This window comes from Rana temporaria, chromosome 1, assembly GCF_905171775.1.
Source record: "Rana temporaria chromosome 1, aRanTem1.1, whole genome shotgun sequence".
Lineage (NCBI taxonomy): Eukaryota > Metazoa > Chordata > Amphibia > Anura > Ranidae > Rana > Rana temporaria.
In genome coordinates, this window is record NC_053489.1 from 273,496,838 (window position 1) to 273,522,375 (window position 25,538).

Genomic DNA, 25,538 nt, shown 5'->3' on the forward strand with positions numbered 1-25,538 from the left:
GTTTAGCGTCCGGGTTGCTATGGTGACCCCAGTCGGGCTCTAGTGTTGTGTATGCGAGCGGTTTTGTGGAGCGGGACAGGTGAGAGTGCGGGAGGGGTGGTATGTCCGCAGCGGGCTCCTCATCTATCAGGAGGAAGGTGGGCGATGTGTATGGTGATCACAGTGCTCCTTGTGTCTTCTTTATATCGCACTCATCTGTGCTGTATTATACACATAGTAACCTGTCCAATCAAGATCTTGTCTTGTCTCCCTGTCTGTATTTCCCCTTCTGTGTAACTTTATAAAGAAAAGTGTTGTTTTCACGCTTTTGGTAATAGAGTGCAGACTAATATATATACTGTGTATCTATCTATAAACTGTATATAATATAGATACACTATATATATATATATATATATATATATATATATATATATATATATATACACACACACACACTCACCAGCCTCTTTAATAGGTACATCCAGGACCAGGCATGTAAGACTGAGCAGCCAACTTTTCCAGGGATGGGGGGGTCGGTAGACATTTGCGGGGGTGGCTGGTGCTCCACACTGTAATGTACAGGGGACACTGTGATATAAAGGGAACTGCATGGTAAAGGGGGACTGCAATGATTACAGTGCCCCTTTACAGTGCAGTCCCCTTTATATTACAGTGTCCCAGTCCTATTGTGGCCATACAATGCTATTACTGTCTGTCTCCTATTGTGCCCACACTACCCAGTGACACTGACCTGCTCTCTCTCTGGTGGTGCAGGTACAGCGTGTCTCTCTCTCTCTCTCTCTCTCTGGTGGTGCGGTTACAGCGTGTCTCTCTCTCTCTGGTGGTGCAGGTACAGCGTGTCTCTCTCTCTCTCTCTGGTGGTGTGGGTACAGCGTGTCTCTCTCTCTCTCTCTCTGGTGGTGCGGTTACAGCGTCTCTCTCTCTCTCTCTGGTGGTGCAGGTACAGCGTGTCTCTCTCTCTCTCTCTGGTGGTGCGGTTACAGCGTGTGTCTCTCTCTCTCTCTCTCTCTGGTGGTGTGGGTACAGCATGTCTCTCTCTCTGGTGGTGTGGGTACAACGTGGATCTCTCTCTCTCTGTAGGTGTGATTGCAGCATGGCTCTCTCTCTCTCTCTCTCTGGTGGTGTGGGTACAGCATGTCTCTCTCTCTGGTGGTGTGGGTACAGCATGTCTCTCTCTCTGGTGGTGTGGGTACAACGTGGATCTCTCTCTCTCTGTAGGTGTGATTGCAGCATGGCTCTCTCTCTCTCTCTCTCTGGTAGTGTGGGTACAGTGTGGCTCTCTTGCTTGTGGTGTGGGTACAGCATGGCTCTCTTTAGTGGTGTGGGTACAGTGTGGCTCTTTCTGGTGGTGCGATACAGCGTGACTCTCTCTCTGGTGGTGCGGGTACAACGTGGCTCTCTCTGGTGGTGCGGGTACAGCATGGCTCTCTCTGGTGGTGCGATTACAGTGTGGCTCTCTCTGGTGGTGCGGGTACAATGTGGCTCTCTCTGGTGGCGCGGTACAACATTACTCTCTCTGGTGGTGTGGGTACAGCGTGGATCTCTCTCTCTCTGGTGGTGTGATTGCAGCATGGCTCTCTATCTCTTTGGTGGTGTGGGTACAGCGTGGCTCTCTCTGATGGTGCAGTACAGCATGGCTCTCTCTAGTGGTGTGGGTGCAGTGTGGATCTCTCTCTGGTGGGGCAGTACAGAGTGGCTCTCTCTGGTGGGGCAGTACAGAGTGGCTCTCTCTGGAGGTGTGGGTACAGTGTTGCTCTCTCTCTCTGGTGGTGTGGGTACAGCGTGGCTCTCTCTGGTGGTGCTGGCACTATTAGTTCCCCCAGCACAACATTACTCTCTCTGGTGGTGTGGGTACAGCGTGGATCTCTCTCTCTCTGTATGTGTGATTGCAGTACAGCATGGCTCTCTCTCTGGTGGTGCGGTACAGTGTGGCTCTCTCTGGTGGGGCAGTACAGAGTGTCTCTCTCTGGTGGTGTGGGTACAGCGTGGCTCTCTCTGGTGGGGCAGTACAGAGTGGCTCTCTCTGGTGGTGTGGGTACAGCGTTGCTCTCTCTGGTGGTGTGGGTACAGCGTGGCTCTCTCTGGTGGTGTGGGTACAGTGTGTCTCTCTCTCTCTGTTGGTGCGGTACAGTGTGGCTCTCTCTGGTGGTGTGTGTACAGCGTTGCTCTCTCTCTCTGGTGGTGTGGGTACAGCGTGGCTCTCTCTGGTGGTGCTGGGACTATTAGTTCCCCCCTCTCTTTCTTTTTCCATGTCTCTTGTAGTAGCTGCTACAAGCACTACTAGGCTTGTTTCGGATTTTCTCTCCCTCCCCTCAGCAGAATGCATGCTGGGGAGTGTAGTCTGCTCCCTGCTGAGAGGAGGAGAAGTCCCTAGGAGCAGAGGGCGGAACTGTCAGTGTCGGCTCTGAGGCTGAGCTGTGCAAGAGAAAGACACACAGCTCAGCCCATATAGCCGTTAGTTCTGCTGGAGAAGACACAGGCATGGCCACATTGTGGCAGGCGAGCGGCGGCCGCTCCTGCGGCCTGTTTTAACCCTTTTCCTTTGATCATCAATCTACCATAGAGCGGGCGGCCCCAGCTCACCGGACAAGTGTCGGTCTGCCCTATGGCCAGTCCGGGCCTGGGTACACCTGTTCAATTGCTCAGTAATACAAATTGCTAATCAGCCAATCACATGGCATCAGCTTAATACATTTAGGCATCTAGACAAACACTATTGACTATATTGTCAAAAGTATTGGTCCATAGGATTCAATATTGAGTTGGCCCACCCTTTGCAGCTAAACAGCTTCAACTCTTCTGGGAAGGCTGCCCACAATGTTTAGGAGTGTGTCTATGAGGGAATGTTTGACCATTCTTCCCTTATTTCCAATGAAGGAAACTCTTAAGGCATCAGCATACCAAGACATTTTGGACACTTTCATGCTCCCAACTTTGTGGGAATAGTTTGAGGATGGCCAATTACAATAAAATACAAAATATTTGATGCACAATAAAAAGTAAAACTCTTAAAAACACAGTAGCATTCTGCACCACGTGTTAGTGAGCGAGGTGGTCCAAATATAATGGTAATATGTAAAATATGTTGTTGGATTACAGACTGAAAGCCTAAATTGATAGAGGGTCCCACCACCCCTTCACATTGAGCTACAGCTACACAACTTCTCTGTTTAATGGTTTTGCACGATTCTCCTCTTCTCTGGTGCCCTGTCAGTGCTCCCGGCCTCTTGCCCCCGCTTAGTGCCCCATAGGATGCCACTTGCTATTTGGGCACTCCTGCAAGCTCTCTTCAGAGCCCTGCTCTGTGTCCATAAGATGCACAGAGCAAGGATCGGCCCAGCCCTCCGCTCCCTTTCTCACTGGCTGTGGCTCCCACTGCTCTGTCTTATAAGGAGGGAGAGAGCTCTCATGCACATCATTGCCTTGAGATTAGGTGAGTATTTATGGGGGCTTCTTGCAGTTTTTTTCTCTTAAAATCTAGTGTCCGTAATGTCGTAATTTACTGATTGAGGCATTTAAAGCGGGAGTTCACCCATAAAACAATTTTTTCAAACAACCCCCTTAGATGGATGCTCATTTTGTCTAGGGGAATCGGCTAGTTGTTTTAAAATATGAGCTGTACTTACCATTTTCGAGATGCATCTTCTCCGTCGCTTCCGGGTATGGGTCTTCGGGAGCGGGCGTTCCTTCTTGATTGACAGTCTTCCGAGAGGCTTCCGACGGTTGCATCCATCGCGTCACTAGTAGCCGAAAGAAGCCGAACGTCGGTGCAGCTCTATACTACGCCTGCGCACCGACGTTCGGCTTCTTTCGGAAAATCGTGACGCGATGGAAGACTGTCAATCAAAATAGGAACGCCCAGTTCCGCAGCCCATACCCGGAAGTGGCGGAGAAGATGCATCTCGTAAACGGTAAGTACAGCTCATATTTTAAAACAACCAGCCGATTCCCCTAGACAAAATGAGCATCCATCTAAGGGGAAAAAGTGTTATGTACGGGTGAACCCCCGCTTTAAGGCATTGTGTTTCTTTGTGGTTTCTTGCCCTTCACCAATTTGTATTTAAGTAAAACCATCTCTGTTGTATTTTACTTTTGTATGCATGTTCAAATTTCTATATTTATTTTTTTCAGATGGAGCAGTCACTTACAATGCCTGACAAAGTAACTGGCACAGTAGACACACCAAGAACCAGTAATCTGAAATTTCTCAGAGCCAAAAGATTGAGTTACTTCAATGGAAAAAGTTCCCAAAGTTTGTTATCCAGTGCAGAAGAAACGCCACGTTCCCACAAAAAACATCAACCTACGAGAAGCCAAACACCACGAAGGTGTCTTTCTGCACCTATTTTAAAACAAAAACAGACTTCTAAAAAATGTGATATCCAAAAAAGTGACAATGCTGGGACCCAGACCACTCATGAAGAAACAATTCTGCAACCAGTAGAAGCAAGAACTGAAGTATCTACTAAGAATGAACTTCAAGAGACAGAATCAGCAAATAAAAGTACTGCAGAGCTTACAGTTCAACAACACCTGCCCCCAGCTCCAAGAGAAGTGGAGCCTAACTTGCAAACAGCATCAAAAAAGTCTGTTTCTGAATCATTTATTTCACATGGGGCACAACAAGGCCTAGATGAATTAATGATTGAGGAACGTCCTGATAATCAATATACTGCTTTACAAACAACATCAACAGAAACTAATAATACACCACTGAGTCAGCATAATGTGCAACCAGCACAAGAAAATGAAAGAGGCAAAGTAATTGGCACTCAAGATTTTCATCAAGAGTGCAAAGAAATGTCAATTATGATCTCTCCCTCTTACTATCCTATACTTGAAAAAGCAAAGACTAAGGTTCCTTTAATTCATAGTCAACTTAAATCGGAACCAGAGATGGAAACTAATATACACTCTACTCACCATAATCTTCAAGGTCAGCTTAAGCCAGAACCAGAGATGGAAACTAATGGACACTCTACTCACCATAGTCTTCAAAGTCAGCTTAAGTCAGAACCAGAGGTGGAAACCAGTGCACAGTCCACTCACCATAGTCTTCATAGTCACCTTAAACCAGAACCACAGGTGGAAACTAATAAACACGCTACTCACCATAGTCTTCAAAGTCAGCTTAAGTCAGCATCAGAGGTGGAAAATAATGGACACTCTACTTACCGTAAAACTCATAGTCAACTTAAGTCAGAGCCAGAGGTGGAAAATCATGGACACTCTACTTACCGTAAACCTCATAGTCACCTTAGGTCAGAACCAGAGGTGCAAAATCATGGACACTCTACTTACCTTAAAACTCATAGTCCACTTAAGTCAGAACCAGAGGTAGAAAATCATGGACACTCTACTCACCGTATTCTTCATAATCATCTTAAGTCAGAACCAGAGGTGGAAAATCATGAACACTCTACTTACCGTAAACCTCATAATCACCTTAAGTCAGAACCAGAGGTGGAAAATCATGGAAACTCTACTCACCGTATTCCTCATAGTCACCTTATTAAGTCAGAACAAGAGGTGGAAACATATGCACATGCTACTCACTTTACTGTTCACAATCACTTTACGTTAGAACCAGAGGTGGAAACTAACGGACATTCTACTTACCGGAGTCTTCTTAGAAGCAGCTTCGCTTCTGATTTAGACAAGGGTCTTTTGGACAATATATCTGTTCCAGAATCAGAAAAGCTTCAACATGTAATGACGTGGGCAAAAAAATTCCTGAACAAGTGCAATGTAGGAGATGGATTGCTTTTCTCTGATGCGGGAGATGATCTACAGTGTACTTTGGATGAAAAAAATTCAGCTTTTCAATCATATAAAATGCCCAGAGCAGTGGATAGGTCCATAGAAGTAAATGAGATTCTTAGAGACAGTACATTAAAGAAGGATGCAGAACTGGATTCTGAGAACTGTAACATGAAAAAACAAGCTCTTACTAATTATAGCATGAAAGAATCAAAGCAATCACGTATGTCAAAAAGTCCAAGAAACCTGTTAAAAATTAAATCTGATGTTTCCAAAACAAAAGAAATGACACATGTCTTTTCTCCTAAATCGCAGACCTCTAACTACAGTGACAGAGCTATGTCACCTTCATCTGAAAGTGACCACAGAGATTATAAATATATCAAACATTTAAACAGCAAAAGCTATGATAATTTGCAAAATGAGTTTGATTTTAAGGAAAAAGATTGTAGTGATGATGAAGATTTATTTGGGAACCAGTGGAATTACAGCATGGGAAGCAGGGGAATTGCAGAATTAAATGATAAGGCAAAACATACATTTGTTATCAAAGAAGATGATACTAGCTCATCAGAGTCTGGCCTTGATACAGAAAGACTTAATACACTTTTGCAGAATCTTGAAACGCATCAGAAAGTAACAGAGCAGAAAACACATGTGTTAATAAAAGATGGATCAAGTACGGATAGAACATTCTTAGTAAGAAAGGATTCAGGTACTGGAGATGACACAGTGATATCTGCATCAAATAAGGCCCTTGGTAGGATACATTCTTCATCAAACAGAACCTACAAGGAACGGAATCTGTTAGAGGATTCAACACCAAGAACATACAGAGTGTGCACTGTGTGCAATTTTTGTAATACTACAAAAACAAGTTGGTGTGAAGAGTGTGGTTCAGTTTTAGTGAACGACAGGGGACCCAAACCAGACACTACAAATGATTTACTAAGGCCACCAACTGCACATGGACAACTCTTGGACGACGTTTTACGTTTTAGTGATGGGACATTTGAAGGTCTTGATAAAATGCCCACAGTGAACCAAATGGATAGAGAAGGGAAAACCAAAGTTTGTTGGGAAGACAACTCAGATGTAGTTTCTGACAGTGATGGCAGTGTACTTGAGAAGTATTTCCATTATGTGAAACAACTGGATATGATTAAAGTTCAAAATATGGAGAAACAAAGTCAATCTTTTCAAGGTGACCACTCTTGTGAAATATCTAGTGAAGATGAGTCTTACGAAGAGATACCCAAGCTTCAAATAAATAGTGGAATACATAATTATTACCCAACCAAGACAGATGCCACAAGCGATGGTGATGAAGATGGAATAGAGTTTTTACAAGAAAACAGCCATTCAGTGAAACCTTATACATCTCACCTTGATCAACCACAAAGGTCTAATAGACAATTTAGAGGATCCAATGAGAACAATTATGAGACTGTTTCCAAACTTAAGAATTCAATAGGTAAACCATAAGTTGATGATACTAGGTTTGATTTTATGAAGAAGAACAGGTAGAGGCTTTTCACCCTAAAAAGTTTATTTAATTTTGCAAGTACATTTTAGTATATACAGTGAGGCTGTGTTCATTTCGACTACCCAATCATGTGCGAGGGAAATAAATAAAGCAGGATTTTTGTTGGGGTATTCAAAATGGACACAGCTTCATCTTCATCTTATTCACTAACGTTTAGAACATACATTTTGCTAGGTGAAAAGCCTCTACTCCTATAATAATTCAGCCGCAATGTTTTTTTTTTATAGTTATTCTTTATATAATTGAGACCAAGCTTGTAAGCTTAATTTTTACATGTTTATTTTATTGTGCTTTACAATAAGTTTCCAATATCATACTTTGGTTTCAATCTATATATGAAAGCAGCAATAAAACTTATAACATAATTATTTTAAATGGCTATATTTCTAGGCACTGAGTGTTTTGATTGTACAGTACATTTTATGTTTAATAAATTAAATCAAACATTTTGTTGTTGAATGATTGTGTTCTTCAGTTTATGTCATTTGGTATTAGTTTTAAGTGAACTGGTGATTAAATGGCACATGTAGCTTAAATAGTTTAGCATATTGAACTATAGGTAGACCTCAAGCACAATGAATATATATTTTAACTTCTAATTATTATTATTACACATTTTAGATAGAAAGCAGCAAAACACCCCACACAAGTCATCAAAAGGCACTGGTCCTAAGAGGTATTGGGAGAAGTCCAGTATTGCATGGTCCTCATACACACATGGAGAGCTGAGACCAAGGTTTGCCTCTTTTTTTCTGTTCTAGTGCTAGCAAAAACCTTAGTCCTGACAACCAGTCAGATTTCAGTACTTGAAGACATGTCACTGAAAGATTCAGTCTGACTGGTTGCAATGAAATAGGATACATCATACATTTTTTCTTTACCCAACTAAAATAGACTGAAATGTATTGCATACACTATATATATATATATATATATATATATATACACAGTGGGGATCGAAAGTTTGGGCACCCCAGGTAAAAATTTGTATTAATGTGCATAACGAAGCCAAGGAAAGATGGAAAAATCTCCAAAAGGCATCAAATTACAGATTAGACATTCTTATAATATGTCAAAAAAAGTTAGATTTTATTTCCATCATTTACACTTTCAAAATTACAGAAAACAAGAAAATGGCGTCTGGCCCAAACTTTCGATCCCCACTGTATATATATATATATAATATATATATATATATATATATATATATATAAACTTAAACTTGAACTTTATATATCCTACAGTATATCCTTTGCTAAAAAAACAACACTTGCCCCATTATGCGAGGACCACTGCTTCCAACAAGCGTTAGTTATCACCTACCCTCGAAAACCTTCTCTGATCATTGCATTGAGCTGTTCCATTGCCACATAACTGTTAATAACAGGATGCCATCATTGTGGTAATTTGATTGGTTCTGTCATTCCATCAGTAAAAGTTAAATTGGTTGGCAGCCTGACCCTTGCTGCTGGCTAGACAGGTTTAAAATAAACATCACTGTATGCCGAGCTACTTTGCATGGCATAACAATTTGCATGTTTGTAACTTTGTGATATGATGACATGGCACTGCAGCTTTCCCATAATAGTCTTATAGAACTATTTCTGCACAGCGTTGAAGTGTTGAAACTCTCTCTGTGTTTCTGTGCTCCATGTTATGGCTGTCTGCCTGTGGTCTTTCCTGCTATACCTCTGCAGTTATCCTTGCCATGATAGAAGCTCTCTGCTGACTTGAATTTCCTAAATATGCTTTGCCTATCTGTGTCATTGACACATAGATATGTGGCAGCAAATCAAGTTACTCATATGTAGGCTTTAAATATTGGAGTGATTTTTGAAAAGTAAAGTCCAGGAAATCTGTCAAGTTCTAGTATCATGAACAGCAGGGAACAATGGACAGCTTTTGGGGATATGGAAAGGGTTCTGAAGAGGAGAAACCTGCAGAAGCAAAGTGGATATCCGGGGCAGAGAATAAGCATATTTCTAGAGTCTAAGGTGCAGAAAAATAACATAGGTGCTAGTATTGAAATCAGGGACTGGGACAAATATTATAGGCACTGGAATTACGTTGAAGATCAATGCAGAATAAGTACAGATACTCTTAAGCCCCATACACACTATCAGTTTTCCTGCTGGTTTTCTCTTCAGGTTTACCAAAACCATGTAGTACAAGGACCTGCCTGATTGCATTCAAATTGAAACGCTTAAGGTTTGACCTCATATTAGATGGTTTTGGTAAACCTGAAGAGAAAACCATCAGGAAAACTGATAGTGTGTATGGGGCTTGACTTTGCCAGCAAGTTGAAGAGAGACATCACTGGGGGGCAGCAGCCACTGAAAGTGCCTAGTCTGTACTAGAGCCCCTATTGACGGAGATGGGTTTGTCTACAGGATAGCTCCCAGGTAGCGAAATTTGTGATTGCCTTGATGGCACATCTGATGCTACCAAAAAAAGATGCACAACTGTTGTCAGGTTCAGGCCAGTAGTCAGGACAGGTGGCAGACAAAACCCAGAGGTCCAAGAAGGATTATAGCTAGGGACAACAGCAAACAAGTCCTCATGCACAAACCGGCTCAGTAGTACAAGGGACACTTCTCATTCAAAGTAAGTACTGTCCCTGGTTCTGATCTAAAAATAAATAAATCTAGGGCCAGATCCACGTACCCTGGCGCATCTATACGTCCGGCGTATCGTATCTCAGATACACTACGCCGCCGTAACTTACAGCGGATTTTCCGTATCCTCAAAGAATTTGCCCAGTAAGTTATGGCGGCGTAGTGTAACTGTGTCGGCGTAAGGGTGCACAATTCAAATGGATGAGATGGGGGCGTGTTTTATGGTAATTCCCATTGACCCCATGTAATCAACGTTTTTTTTGAACGGCGCATGTGCTGTCCGTGGGGGTATCCCAGTGCGCATGCTCGAAATTAACCCGCAAAAAACCAATGCTTTCGACGTGAATGTAATTCTACGCAAAGCCCTATTCGCGGACGCTTTACGCAAATGACGTAAACGACAGAAAATTTGACGCTGGCCCGACGTCCATACTTAACATTGGCTACGCCTCATATAGCAGGGGTAACTTTACGCCGGAAAAAGCCTTACGGAAACGACGTAAAAAAATGCGCCGGCCGAATGTACGTTTGTGGATTGGCGTATCTAGCTAATTTGCATACTCGACGCGGAAATCGACAGAAGCGCCACCTAGAGGCCAGCGTAAATATGCACCTTAGATCCGACGGCGTACTAAGACGTACGCCAGTCGGATCTAGCCCAGCTTCAGGCGTATCTTGTTTTGTGGATACAAAACAAAAATACGCCGGAGCAACCGAGAAGTTACGCGGCGTATCAATAGATACGCCAGCGTAACTGCTTTGTGGATCTGGCCCCTAGGCTATAAAATCAATGGGATTTAACTGACTTGTGTTAGAGGTGTTCCACACACAAGAAAAATATGTGTAGACCTGAGCCCTTAGGCTTACTAGATAAGTAACAGCAACTTTCTTTGCTATGAAGAATTCATTTGTTTTAGTAGGTACTTTTTGCTCCATTGGTAGAAAGCAGCCATTCATAATTCATAAAATTGGTCATGTTCACAAGATTCATAGACAGAGATTTGCTAAAGCTGGAGAGTGCAGAATCTGGTGCAGCTTTGCATAGAAACCAAGCATCGTCCAGGTTTGTTTTTTTGTCAAAACTTAAGTAAATAAGCTAGAAACTGGTTTGCTACCATGCACAGCTGCACCAGATTCTGCACTCCAGTTTTAGCAAATCAACCCCAAAATGTTCATACTCATAATGTTCATAGCATGTGAAGTGAAACTGAATATAAAAAAGCTGTGGGAACACTTTTTATGTTGTTCATTTTATCATCATGAAAAGAAAGATGTAAGATTTCATAAATAGTTGTGTGTCAGTTAATAACATTCACTTCACTTATCCTTCAAGTAAAAAAACCACTAGATGGCTCCACAAGCTGTAGCATAAAACTTGCTAAAACATATTGGTCTAGATTCAGGTAGCCGCCGTAAATCAGTACTCACAAAGCACTTGCCTCCTAAGTTACGGCGGCGTAGCGTAAATGGGGCCGGCGTAAGCGTGCCTAATTCAAATGAGTATGAGGGGGGTGTGTTTTATTTAAATGGGTGGTGACCCGACGTGATTGACGTTTTTTTCGAACGGCGCATGCGCCGTCCGTGTACATATCCCAGTGTGCATTGCTCCAAAGTACGCCGCAAGGACGTATTGGTTTCGACGTGAACGTAAATTACGTCCAGCACTATTCGCGAACGACTTACGCAAACGACGTAAAAAATTCAAAATTCGACGCGGGAACGACGTCAATACTTAACATTGCGTACGCCTCATAGAAGCAGGAGCAACGTTACGCCGGAAAAGCCTTACGCAAACGACGTAAAATAATTCTGCCGGGCGCACGTACGTTTGTGAATCGGCGTATCTAGGTCATTTGCATATTCTACGCCGAAAACTACGGAAGCGCCACCTAGCGGCCAGCGTAAATATGCACCCTAGGATACGACGGCGTAAGAGATTTACGCCAGTTGGATCTTAGCCTAATTTCGGCGTATCTTGCTTTCTGAATACAGAATCTATAGATACGCCAGCGTAAATTCTTGCTGAATCCGGCCCATTGATTTTCAGTGAAACAAAAGAAACCACGTCTCAGGTTTATTTTATTAATCAAATAGGAAGCAGAAATCTACATAAATGGACACTTCTATGTATTGATAATTGTGATAAAATCAACGTCAAAGTCAATTCACAAAATTGTGAGTTGCCTACTAGAGGAGCGCTGAGAATGTAGCCAAGGAAGTGGTGATAAAATAACACTTTATGAGATAAAATAACAAGGTATGAGATAATCAAGATATAAAAAGCGGGAAAATAATGGTTACACAAGTAAGCAATATTTATGTTTGTCAAGTGAAAACTGTTAGTCTAATGCTCTGTACACACGATCGGTCCATCCGATGAAAACGGTCTGATGGATCGTTTTCATCAGTTAACCAAGGAAGCTGACTGATGGTCAGTCGTGCCTACACACCATTAGTTAAAAAACCGATCATGTCAGAACGCGGTGACGTAAAACACAACGACGTGCTGAAAAAACGAAGTTCAATACTTCCAAGCATGCGTCGACTTGATTCTGAGCATGCGTGGATTTTTACCGATGGACGTGCCTACAAACGATCGTTTTTTTTTTTATAGGTTAGGAATCCATCGGTTAAATTTAAAACAAGATTGAATTTTTTTAACCGATGGATTAATAACCGATAAATAACCGATGGGGCACACACACAATCGGTTTGGTCTGATCGTGTGTACGCAGCATTACATTATCATTGAATAAAATAACAGTTAATATAACTGTTCCATTTTGGTGAACTGACCCTTTAATCCATTGCATGACTTCATGGAATGCTCTATGATACTGAGGCCTCGTACACACGACCGAGGAACTCGACGGGCGAAACACATCGTTTTCCTCGTCGAGTTTCTTGTTAGGCTGTCGAGGAACTCGACAAGCCAATTTTCTCCATTCCCGTCAAGGAAATAGAGAACTTGCTCTCTTTTTGGCTCGTCGAGTTTCTCAACAGTTTCCTCTACGAAAATGTACACACGACCGGTTTCCTCAGCAAATAAATATCTCCCAGCAAGTTTCTTGCTGGTTTTTGCCGAGAAACTCGGTCGTATGTACGAGGCCTGATTCTGGTTCTTGGATAGCAACTCCTGTTTGGAGGCTAGATATGATGTGCACATGCAGCATTTCTGCTAAGACAAGAGCAAAGGTAGGCTACAAATATCGCAGCAGTGAGAGGCCTAGCAGTTCTAGATAGAATGCTATTACTGCACAGGGTCCAGGATGACATGAGAGCGGGCACTGAAATTAGCAGGCCAGTCACCTATAGATGTGATAATATCTACAAACTATAACCCTTTCATGACTAAACCTATTTCTGTCATTTGGTGTTTACAAGTTAAAATATGTATTTTTTTGGTAGAAAATTACTTAGAACCCCCAAACATTATATATATATATATATATATATATATATATATATATATATATATATATATATATTTTAGCAGAGAATCTAGAGAATAAAATGGCGACTGGTGCAATATTTTATGTCACACAGTATTTGTGCAGCGGTCTTTTAAGCGCAACTTTTTGGGGAAAAATGCTCTTTCATGAATTAAAAAAAAACGAAACAGTAAAGTTAGCCCAATTTTTTTGTATAATGTGAAAGATGATGTTACGCCAATTAAATAGATACCAAACATGTCACGCTTTAAAATTGCGCACACACATGGAATGGCAACAAACTACGGTAGCTAAAAATCTCCATAGGTGACGCTTTAAATTTTTTTTACGGTTACTGTATATTTTTTAAAAACCCGTGCCATTGGCAGCCGAGTAAACCGGAAATAATGTTGTGACGTCGCTTCTGTGTTTACATACAGGAGCCTGGAAAAAAAGCAGTTTCTGGCTTCGTGCCAGTCTGTGTCTAAACACCGGAAGAGGCAGATCGGGTCTCCTGATGGAAGGAGTGGCAGGAGGCACTGCCGCTCCTCCGGGATAACAACCAAGCGTCTTTTAGCCGCATCAGTTGTTATCCCTGGAAAGCCAACCGCCCGCTCTAAAAAAAACAGTACCGGGATGATGCAGTGAGCATCATCCTGGTATAACCCCCTAAAGCCGAGGTCACATATATACGTACGCTCTGTGCGAAGGGGATAAGGTTGTTTAGTTACCGTAGGTAAAGATAAGTTACGTACACAGGGATCTTTATTATTGTACACAATTACTCCCAATGTTCTGATCTCCGAAACAAGGACACCTTTTATGACAAAATACTGTCGATTGGCAAACAAGGAACACCCTACCACTCACCAAGTTGTATAGATCATAAATCTGATCAAAAATGTAAACATAAAGATGATCAGGTCAATTAACTTTTTTCCACCACTACTGGTAGTGTTTGAAAATAACTATAATGCAATAATGTTGAAAAGTTTAGTGGACTTTTCATGGTTAAAGAATACACATATTTCCACAGATCTACAGTATATAGTACCTCGAAATTGGGACAGTTGGGCAGAAAAGAGGGACAAAGGCATTTGGTTCTAAAAGAACATCAAGGGAGCTATGCAAAATGCCTAAAGCCCTATCGCCTAATGCAGGCCATTCTCCCTCTTTGTGGCCCACAAGCTATTGGGCACCAGACTGGTCTCTATTGATCTCCATGGTGTTCCAGCACCTGACACTGAAAGAAATACTTACTGTGATGCAGAATTGGCACTGCACACAGTACAAGTAAAATACCAGACTGGGGGGAGAAAGCGACATATTCGGGTGAATAATCACCAATGTGCGGTGGGTGGGGGTTAACTTTCAATGCCATGAACACCAATGCAGGGAGAGAGGTGGAGATGGGGGGGTTAGCTTTCACTGCAATGACCAACAATGCAGGGGGGTAGGCGGTTAACTTTCATTGCCATTAATCACCAATGTAGAGGGTTGGGGGAGATTACGTTTCACTGCCACTGACTACCGATGCAGGGGGGTGGATGGATTACATTTCACTGCCAGTGACCATCAATGTGGGATGGGGGGGGGGGGTTATAGTACTATTATTGAGGCCATTAACATTGATGTTGGGGGTTATTATTGCACTCACTGACACCAATGTTGGGGGTTATTATTACACTCACTGACATCAATATTGTGGGTTATTATTGCGGCAACTGACACCAATTCTGAGGCTTATTATTGCACTCACTGGCACCAATTCTGAGGGTTATTCTTGCTTCCACTGACACCAATCTTAGGGCTTATCATTGCGTCCACTGACACCAATGTTGGTGGTCATTTGGGGTTATTGGGGGTTATTATTGTGTCCACTCACATCAATATTAGGGATTATTATTGTATCCACTGACATCAATGTTGTGGGTTATTAGTGTGTCCACTGACACCAATGTGCTCCAAACTTTCCAACGTGACAGCAAACTTGTGCCTCCCTGCTCACCTCAGGGCGTATGACCTCACAATTGATTTTGGTCTAATCACGCAGTTGAACCACCCCTGGTCTCTATATTAATGGACTCTGTGGGATGCTGAGCTGTTCAATGACGTAATCCTCTGTACATATGTAAAAGATAAGGCTAGATGGTGTTTTATCGTTTAAAATGACTTTTATTAAATATATTCATCTGGGGTACTCATAGTTTGGGTGCTTGTAGCGCACTACTCTATAACAGGCAGAGAAAAATCAATGAGATTGTGTGTCCGTATACTCCTCGGCAGCTACTCGGGTTAGTGTTGAAGCTGCTTCCTACACAATCCTGTCCCCTCCCCTATGCATGTCGACACAGGGAATGACGTGTCTTCCTCAGGGAAATTGTGATTGGATGGTTAGTGTGACTGTATTAAAGGGGTTGTAAAGGTAAAAAATGTTTCCCCTAAATAGCTTCCTTTACCTTAGTGCAGTCCTCCTTCACTTACCTCATCCTTCGATTTTGCTTTTAAATGTTCTTATTTCTTCTGAGAAATCCTCACTTCCTGTTCTTCTGTCTGTAACTACACATCGTAATGCAAGGCTTTCTCCCTGGTGTGGAGAAAGCCTCTTGAGGGGGGAGGGGGCGAGTAGGAGTGTCAGGACACTCTCTACTTTGCAGATAGAGAAAGGAGCTCACACTCCTGCTTGCCCCCTCCCCTCTCAAGAGGCTTTCTCCACACCAGGGAGAAAGCCTTGCATTATGGTGTGTAGTTACAGACAGAAGAACAGGAAGTGAGGATTTCTCAGAAGAAATAAGGACATTTAAAAGCAAAATCGAAGGATGAGGTAAGTGAAGGAGGACTGCACTAAGGTAAAGGAAGCTATTTAGGGGGAAAAAATTACCTTTACAACCCCTTTAAGTAGTATATCGGCAGCCATTTTCTTGTAGCCCAGACCGGTGCCATTAAATGACAGGCCAATGAACTGAGAGGTAAACTTCATTGAGGGTACTTAAAGGCAAATGTGTCTGGTAGAAAGCCAGACCTTGTCACCAGACAGGAGTTTGGGTTCCAAACAGCAATGATGATCCACAGCTCTTTTGTACCTCAAAGCAGCCAGATGTGGATTTTTGGAAACCTCTTTCCAGATAGAGTTAAACTACTTTTAATTTTGGCTGCAGCTGACACTTGAGGAGATACAGAACTGGGAAATGGTATAGAAGGATGTCTGCCAAAGACTGTGAGAAAAAGGCATTTCCTGGTAATGGCATCGGTGTGTTTTTTAAGGGCGAACTTTGCCAGGGTAAGAAATCAACTCAGTCAACCTGGTGGGAGGAGATGAAAGCACTGAGGTATCTATTGTACCACAGATGGAAGGCAGATGAAAAGTTCAACGTGATTCCAAAGGACTGGACAAGAGCTCTCCAAAATGGTGCTGTAAATTGCACTCCTCTGTCAAAGGCAATGTGAGATGACATTCCGTTGAGGCAGAAGACTTCCCTGATGATGGACAGAGCAGGGAACAGAAGGCAGTCCAGGGACGGGAGTTAGATGACACCTTTTGGAAAATTAGTATACTGCTTCCAAGATAATGGTGAAACCAGCAGAGGAAAGGAGATCAATGATAAAATACATGGAAATACAGCATTAAAATACATCTGAAATAGGTAGAGTAATGTCGTGTACACACGATCAGGCTTTTGCCCGGCCAAATCACATCGGAAAGCCATTGGAAAAATATAGAACATGTTATATATCTAAACTAAGATGGAATTCATCGGAAATTTCCGATGAAAAAACTCCGATTGGGCTACACACGATCGGAAATTCCGATTGTGTGTACGGGGCATAAAGAGTAATCCAAAGCAGATGACTTGGATAGCACATACACAGCACATGCTGGAACAAAATCTTTTACATCATTACAAAGAGATGACCGCCAGCAATAGCATTGAAACAAATCATAAATACATTGTACACCAGGGTGTCTTCTTCTGATGAGAAGTTTAGGTTTCCATGATTGTGTAGTGATGACTTTGGATTTGACATCTCCAAAGGCCCTGGACAAAGCATCTACATGTGTATTTTTTGGAACTTGGCTGAAAGATAATATTGAAGCCTGTCAGGGATTTAGTCACTGAGCTGATTGCAGATTTCTATCTGGAAGATTTCTATGACCTATATATATCATGAAGCGATGTGGGGAGCCCTCTAATGCCTCGTTTCCACTGAGCGGAACGGTTCGTGTCGGTACAGTTTGAAACGGTTAGAATGGTCCGGTCTATTCTGGTGAGCATTTCCACTGAAAGTCGGACCGTCAGGGGCCATACAGGGTTTAGAAAAAATGCCTAGCGTGTCCACCAATTAGTGGAATGTATTGTATTTCCGCCCTAACCGAACCGTTCCATTTTCTATGGCCTCACATCTGAAGCAGGACCCAGAATGGTGCAGTACTGTTCGGTTTTATGGCACACTTTGATAATGGAAACACCTCAAAATAGCGTACCGAACCGTACCGCTCAGTGGAAACGAGGCATAACATATCTTGTCTCTGAGGATCTAAAATATAACTGCTTGTATCCAAATGGACAAAGCATTCACTTCCACAGAAAAAGGTTTGGTGAAATCTGTACCTTGAATAATGGAGGGAGAGTGAAAAGCAGTCTTTAGTCTGTTTAAGCTTGGAATATTCAGACTTTTGCATTGGTGCTATTTTGGGTAAAAGACGTAATAGGTGCCACCAAGGTAGAAAAATCATGAATAAACTTGTGATAATAATTGGTAAACGCCAAAAAGCATTGTGTCACCTTTAGTGAAGAAGGCTGGAGCCAGGTGGATAGAGACCATAGTTTGGATAAATACGTGAGAACCTTGTTTTATGAGTGTGTTTTGTCTCTGTAAAACTATTTTTACATGAAGATGAAAGGTGCATAGGTCTGGGGGGAAAACGAGAATGTTATCTATGTATACAATAACACAAATAGACAAGAGGTCACAGAAGACTTTGTTGATTACATTTTGGAATACTTTCAGGGTGTTGCATAACCTAAACTACATGTCATTTGTATTCATTATCAAGTTATTTGTACTGCCTGTCCCAGGAGTTGAAGGCCGTCTTCCACTCATCACCCTTGTGAATCCTAATTAGAATATATGCCCCTCTGAGAAAAAATTGGGCACCCTAGAGTCTGTTAGTATAGTTTTGAAATAGGAAGAGGATATTTATTTTTGACTGTGATGGCTTTAAGTCCTCTGTAATCAAAGCAAGGCTGAAGTGATCTATCCGTGTTTTCTATGCAGAAGACATCTCAAAAAGATTGGTATTGTGGTGGGAATTGCACAGAGCAATTTCAATGGAATTGCACAGTGCAGCCCACATCTTCCTCTTCTCGCGTCCCTCTTCGGCTCTTCTGGCCCCTCCCTCTGGTCGAATGCCGCCACAGCAACAGGCACCCAAGCTGAGTCACAGCTCCCTGTGTCAATTCAGACACGGAGCCCTGTTTCTGCCCAACCCCCTCTCTCTTCTGATTGGCTAACTGACTTTGATTGATAGCAGCGGGAGCCAATGACACCATTTCTTTGTCTCAGCCAATTAGGAGGAGAGTATCGGATGGATGAGGAACTCGTGGACATCGCTGGAGGAAGATTGGGCTCGGGTAAGTACTAGGGGGTGCTGGATTGGTTTGCTGCACACTGAAGTTTTTTTTTTCTTAATGCATTAAGATAAAAAAACCTTCTGACTTTACAACCCCTTTAAGGCAATTAGTACATTTAGGACATTTCAGAAAGGAAATTTTCTTTTGATGTAATGTTGCAATGTGCAGAACTATGGAGGAAGTCTGAAACTAGATGGGGCCTATGGACAAAATAGAATTGTCAACTGTGAAGGGATGCCAGGGAAATCAGAGTAATGCTCAATTCAGAAGGCAATGACTGTTCGATTAAGTTTCTGGCTTCTCTGTAATAAATGTATGCAGAAAGCTGATAAGTGTTCAGGTCCCACCAGATGGAGACAGCTGAGGGAAGCCAGCTGCAATGGATAACAGGTCTAAGGCACCTCCCTTCAAACCAACTAGACCCAAGAGTTGACTGGATGGATAGGGCAGGTCTTCAGCAGATGGCCTTTGGCAACGCAGTAGCGGCATAGCCCCAAAGTGCAACATCAATGTGGTCTTTGGGAGTGATGCATGTTTCCCCTAGATGCATCAGTTGCTCTGAAACTTAAACGGAGGGAGATAGAGGAGACTCTCGTGTCTTTTGAAAAATGGGGGTGAGATGGCCAATAAAAGGACAGCATAGTCTAGATCTTTTGATGGCTCTTTCCTGGCAACAAACATCTATCTGATTGCAAAGAGTGTGCAGTTCATCTAGAGTGGTAGGGATGGATCTAATAGCCAGTTCTTCCTTATGCATTCAGATATTCCCTGCCAGAATGTAGTGCTAGGGGCTTCATTGTTCCATGTGACTTCTGAGGGAGGCCAGCATATAAAATTGGACTGCATAGTGGCCTACAGTCGAACCCTCCTGATAATGCAGAAAAAGTTCTTCTAGGCTTCAGTGAGGTCATCGAGTCATGTTATTCCCACATGGGAGAGGCCTTTGCCAAGGCTTTACCAGAGAGTAACAAAATCATATTTAGCTATATTGGAGTGGTCAGTAGGGAACTTATAGACCAAAGGTTCAAAGTGAATGGAGCTTCTCATAGTAAGAGGTATACAAATGCAGAATAGACTCCCTCAGGAACTAATTATAGCCTGCTCAGTTAATTTCTGCAGAGAATATAACAGGCTATTAACACTTATAAGTAATTACACAAAAGATTGTTAATTCAAGGAATTGTCTTAGGGGATCAGGAAGGAACTTTTGCTCTCTTTTGGAGCAAATTGGACCATGCTTTGTAGTGTTTTTGCCTTCCTTGTGATCAATTGGGGGTATAGGGTCCTGTATTTGGAGGTTTTAAGTGTATTTATTTATTGATTTTTTCTATCTTTTTTATCTCGACGGACTTGTGTCTTGTATCATATATACACTTAGGGCCAGATTCACAGAGCAGATACGACGGCGTATATCTCCTGATACGCCGTCGTATCTCCTGATACGCCGTTGTATCTCCTGATACGCCGTCGTATCTGTTGTTCTAACTATGCGATTGATTCATAGAATCAGTTACGCATAGATAGCCAGAAGATCCGACAGGTGTAATTGTTTTACACTGTCGGATCTTAGGATGCAATACCGCGGCCGCCGCTGGGGGGAGTTTGCGTCGTAATACAGCGTCGGGTATGCAAATTAGGAGTTACGGCGATCCACGAAGATTTTTCCCGTCGTTACGTCGTCGCGAGTGTTAGATTTCCGTCGCAAAGATAGGGCACCTTTAACATTGTGTAAAAGTACTCCACCATGTTAAAGTATGCCCGTCTTTCCCGCGTCGCTTTTTATTTTTTTTTTATTTTTTTTTTTTCCCGGCGCAAGTCTTTTTTTCACGTCGCGATTCACAAAATGTCGGCGCGTCGTAATTTCGCGCAAAGCACGTCGGGAAATTTGCGACGGGAGCATGCGCAGTACGTCCGGCGCGGGAGCGCGCCTAATTTAAATGGTACCCGCCCCATTTGAATTGCGCCGGACCTGTTTACGATACACCGCCGCAAATTTCCAGGTAAGTGCTTTGTGGATCGGGCACTAAATCGGAAAATTTGCGGCGGTGTAACGTAAACGGGTTACGTTACGCTGCGCCGCCGGACTGTGAATCTGGCCCTTAATTTCAATTGAGAAACATCGGTGAAAACTATTTTACTATTTGAAAGAATACAAAAACCAAGAGAAAATGCTGTGAAGATAATTGGCTTGATGAAATTAAACATATTGTGGCCACATTGGTGATGGGGGAACCACTATTATGATCTTTCCTGGCTGTGTTTCTGTTACAGGCATTCATTTTTCACTCATTAATTATGCTTTACCAATGAAGGAAAAAAAGGCCTTTCAGTTTGTATTGTAAAAGTATCACATTTATTATTTTACTAAATGTCTGTCAGGAGGAAATGAAACAATACATCCATCTGTATTGGAAGAGATAATGAGCACATGTTACAAGAATATACGACTACCCACATTCATGAATATGTTGGAACAAGAAGTGTGCATATATCAAAACAACAAAACAAAAACCCTATGAAATGGCAAGAAAACATTTTAGAGGGTGGTGTGTAATATCAATTCTTGGTGCTCTATCTATAGCAGTTATGCCCCGTACACACGATCGGAAATTCCGACAGCAAAAGTCCGATGTGAGCTTTTGAACGAAAATTCAGACCGTGTGTATCCTCCATCGGACTTTTGCTGTTGGAATTTCCGCCAACAAAAGATTGAGAACTGGTTCTCAAATTTCCAGACGGAAAAAAATTCCTATCGGAAAATCTAATCGTCTGTAGCAATTCCGGCACGCAAAATTCCGACGCATGCTCGGAAACAATTTGAACTTAATTTTCTCGGCTCGTCGTGGTGTTGTACGTCACCGCGTTCTTGACAGTCGAAAGTTCAAAGAACATTTGTGTGACCGTGTGTATGCAAGCCAAGCTTGTGCGGAATTCCGTCGGAAAAACCATCTAAGGTTTTTCTGACGGAAAACCCGATCGTGTGTATGCAGCATTTGTGTTCTTGCGTTTAAAAATTAATTTGGTCACCATCGTAAAGTCTCCGGTATAGAGTCAAATGGGATTGAAAATAAATCATACTTAGATGTTGCTTTATTGGTAAACACATTTACATTTTTTGTAAGTGGCATAAATATTATTTAATTGTACATTTTTTGTCGAGTTGTGCTGTTATTATTATTACAACTGTAGATTGTATTGAGCTCTACAGGTTTCTTATAGGTCAGAGTGGATGTGGGCTATATAGGTAGCTTTAGTCGCGGGCCATTTGACCTTAAAAAGACTTCATTAAATTTGGATTGGATTGAAGACCTCAAGTTTCAGCTGATTTTTTACTGTATAAATCTGGTCTGAAAGTCATACTTCTATGAATTTTCCTGACACCCATGAAGTTTAAGGAGAATCTTTCACCGAGCAAATACTATCATGCAAAGCAAACCAATATAAGCTACACACTGGAATACAATTTTGCTCCATATAAGCTCCAGTCAGTGTTGATGGGAGAATCCCTACCGTGGAGCTATTGTGCTCTCCTGGTGGGGGTGGTTGGGGGGGGCCTGGAGAGCACAGTGATTACTGCAAGCAGCTATAACTTCTGGAAACAATCACATCTTAAAAATCTGACATGTTGGTTGTACCCAAGTCGATCAATAGATTGACCTAGCTACAATCAGCCTTCACATAGATGGTTCCAATATAGGCCAGTCCCTGCTGAACCGGCTGAGATTTGAACCATTTATGGCCAGCTTATGCCTACGCCTGCAACAAGGTTGACACTGTATATGAGATACCATGAGTTGAACATAACAACATACTTTATCTCTGTTGGATCTGCCATCTTTTGACTCCTGGGTTACAATACTAGTTCTGGGACTTGTACCATCAGTAAAACTGTATAGGGTTCAGCTTCACTGCACTAAGACTCATATGCAACGCCTAATTTCAAGCTTCTCTCACTTGTGTTATTTCCATAACAGATCTCTTTAACCATTACATGACACCATTTTATACATTTATTTATGACACTAATTAAAAGCATATTATTGTCGGTATATATCGTTTTTTTAACCAAGATATATAAAACTGTTTTAATATCTTATTGATTTAGAAAATTTATGTTTACAGGTCACAGCATAGTAACCAAAGACCTTCTTCAGCAGAAACCAAAAGGAAAAATAATCAGTGGCAGACTGGCAAAGCATCAGGTCTGGGTAGGGCTATATACAGGCTTTTCTAAGTATATGTAAACTCAAATACATTGTCTTGTTGTGTTGTTAGCAGTATACCAGTAAACCTGGCCATGCCAATGACTGGATAACCACTTATATATAAAAAAAAACTTAGGGCACTGAGATGTTTATGCAGTCTGAGTATAGTAAGTGGTAAAAACTGTTATTTACTTTAATATAGTCTAATTTCATAAGTCAGTGAAAAGAGTAATGATGATGTGTAAAGTGCTAAACCCATCAGTTTACAGTTTACTGAAGGCAGCAGAAGGTGAATTCTGATGTAGGTTTCTGTTTATAACTTTTTTTATTTTTTTTACCACTGCTCTTTTCTTTACTGAAGAAGCCAAATAGTCTCCTATGAAAAATTGAACATACTGAAGGAACATAAATCCCTGCACTGTCACTGTCACTGGTGCTATTTGTCTAAAATGTCAACCACTCATACATGCACTACTTGCAGAGATACATGCATAATGTTTTCTGCCTAGCCTGGTTGCTTTTTTATGGTATCATTTTTTTTTATACAATGAAAGTCATGTATCTTTTAGACTATGGGATGTCTAGCAAGATGACAGCACACATTGAAAGGAAAAATACTACCTCTCTTACCAAGGCTGATGAGTACAAGAGTGTTGCTGCTGCTTATATGAAGACAGTTAATGCATGTAAGTAGTTTGCTTATTTAGATTCGCCAATGTATTTTAAAAGCTGGACTAAAATATGAAACTCTCACAGAACTTCCGTGGTAAAAGTTTTTTTAGGTAAAATTTTGATAACATAACTGCATGCAACATGGCCGTATTTAGAAAAAATATATTTTTCATGCAAGTCGAATTAGAATTGACTTTTCTAAAGTCAGATCATTAGAAGATAATTGGGTGCTGTGGGTTGCTGAATTTCAGAATTTTGCTGAATAAGGTTTAAAGAATGTATTTTACATCTAAAAGAAGTTAACCGACCCCTATATAAATAATATTTATGGTTGGAGCCCTATGGCCGATACAGACATGGACACAGACTGACTAGGACACACAACATACAATGGGCCTGAAGTGTGCGCTGGCCCTAATGGACGGTACGCCAAAATAAGGGGACATACCCTGTTAAATGATGGATGTTGTGGAGAGGAATGAACCTGGGTTTTCCTGTGGAATGGGATAGGGGGGTGGGCGAAGTGCGCCGGAAGTCTGTGCTGACACAGGAAGCCGACGGAGCCCGGAGGCAGGTGAGGAGGTTATATAGGCTGCCCGGGCTCCTCCTATAAATACAGGACGCTGCTCGGCCTTCTCACACACACACACATATATATATATATATATATATATATATATATATATATATATATATATATAAAGCCTAATTTGCCAAATGCAGGCTTGTTTTAAAGAAACACATAAAGAATTAATATAAATACCACAGTTCATGTGATGTTTAATTTCTATTACTATTTTACATTGCCCTTATTAAAAGCTCCTTTCAACAGCAATGGAAGAGTTGGGGATGTTAGCTTTTGCAGCAATGCCGGTAAATGTACACATGGAAGAGGAAACAACTATTACGGTATTTGTTGTTACGGTTCTGCTCGCTACTCATCTCCGTTGTGTCAAAGCAAGGTTGGAAACTTGTTTCAGTTTTGTCTCTTTGCGAGACTGTAAAGTTGTGCTGAGCTGTACAATTCTTGTACAGATACAGTGAAGATGAAGTCAAACAATAAATGTCAAAGGTCGAAAAAAATATTAAAGGCCTATGTATACAGGCTTTCTCTCAGAACTGGTTTTCTCTCCATACAGGTCCATGGTAATGCTTGAAAGTAGCCTGGTGCAGCTTTAAAAGCAAGTCAAAAGCAGGCCTGAATGAAGTCACATGCAGGTCAAATAAACCTGTCAATTAATTGTAAACAATCTTAAAAGTATCCCAAACTGATGTCAAACACAAGCTGAATATACCTGAAAGCATGCTGCATTTATCCACCAACACATGCTCTTAACCACTTCAGCCCCGGAGGATTTGGCTGCCAAATGACCAAAGCACTTTTTGCGATTTGGCAGTGTGTCGCTTTAACTGACAATTGCGCGGTCGTGCGATGTGGCTCCCAAACAAAATTGACGTCCTTTTTTTCCCACAAATAGAGCTTTCTTTTGGTGGTATTTGATCACCTCTGTGGTTTTTATTTTTTGCGCTATAAACAAAAATAGAGCGAAAATTTTGAAAAAAAAAATGAATATTTTTTACTTTTTGCTATAATAAATATCCCCCAAAAATATATAAAAAACGATTTTTTTCCTCAGTTTAGGCCGATACGTATTTGTTTACATATTTTTCAT

At 41.7% G+C, this 25,538-nt stretch overlaps 1 protein-coding gene across 3 annotated transcripts; it reads left to right on the forward strand.

Moving 5' to 3' along the window:
* LOC120942662 lies at positions 1 to 23,915 on the forward strand. Of its 3 annotated transcripts, XM_040355617.1 has the most exons (6): positions 1 to 79; positions 4,135 to 5,151; positions 5,215 to 7,237; positions 7,931 to 8,045; positions 23,111 to 23,196; positions 23,763 to 23,915. In XM_040355617.1, exons 2-6 carry the CDS (start codon positions 4,135 to 4,137, stop codon positions 23,885 to 23,887), a joined length of 3,366 nt encoding a protein of 1,121 aa, XP_040211551.1. In that variant the 5' UTR covers positions 1 to 79; the 3' UTR covers positions 23,888 to 23,915. The 3 variants fall into 3 exon arrangements, with proteins under 3 accessions (XP_040211551.1, XP_040211543.1, XP_040211546.1); XM_040355609.1 differs by having other exon boundaries at positions 4,135 to 7,237; XM_040355612.1 differs by having other exon boundaries at positions 4,135 to 7,237; positions 23,111 to 23,190.
* The last annotated feature ends 1,623 nt before the right edge of the window (positions 23,916 to 25,538 follow it).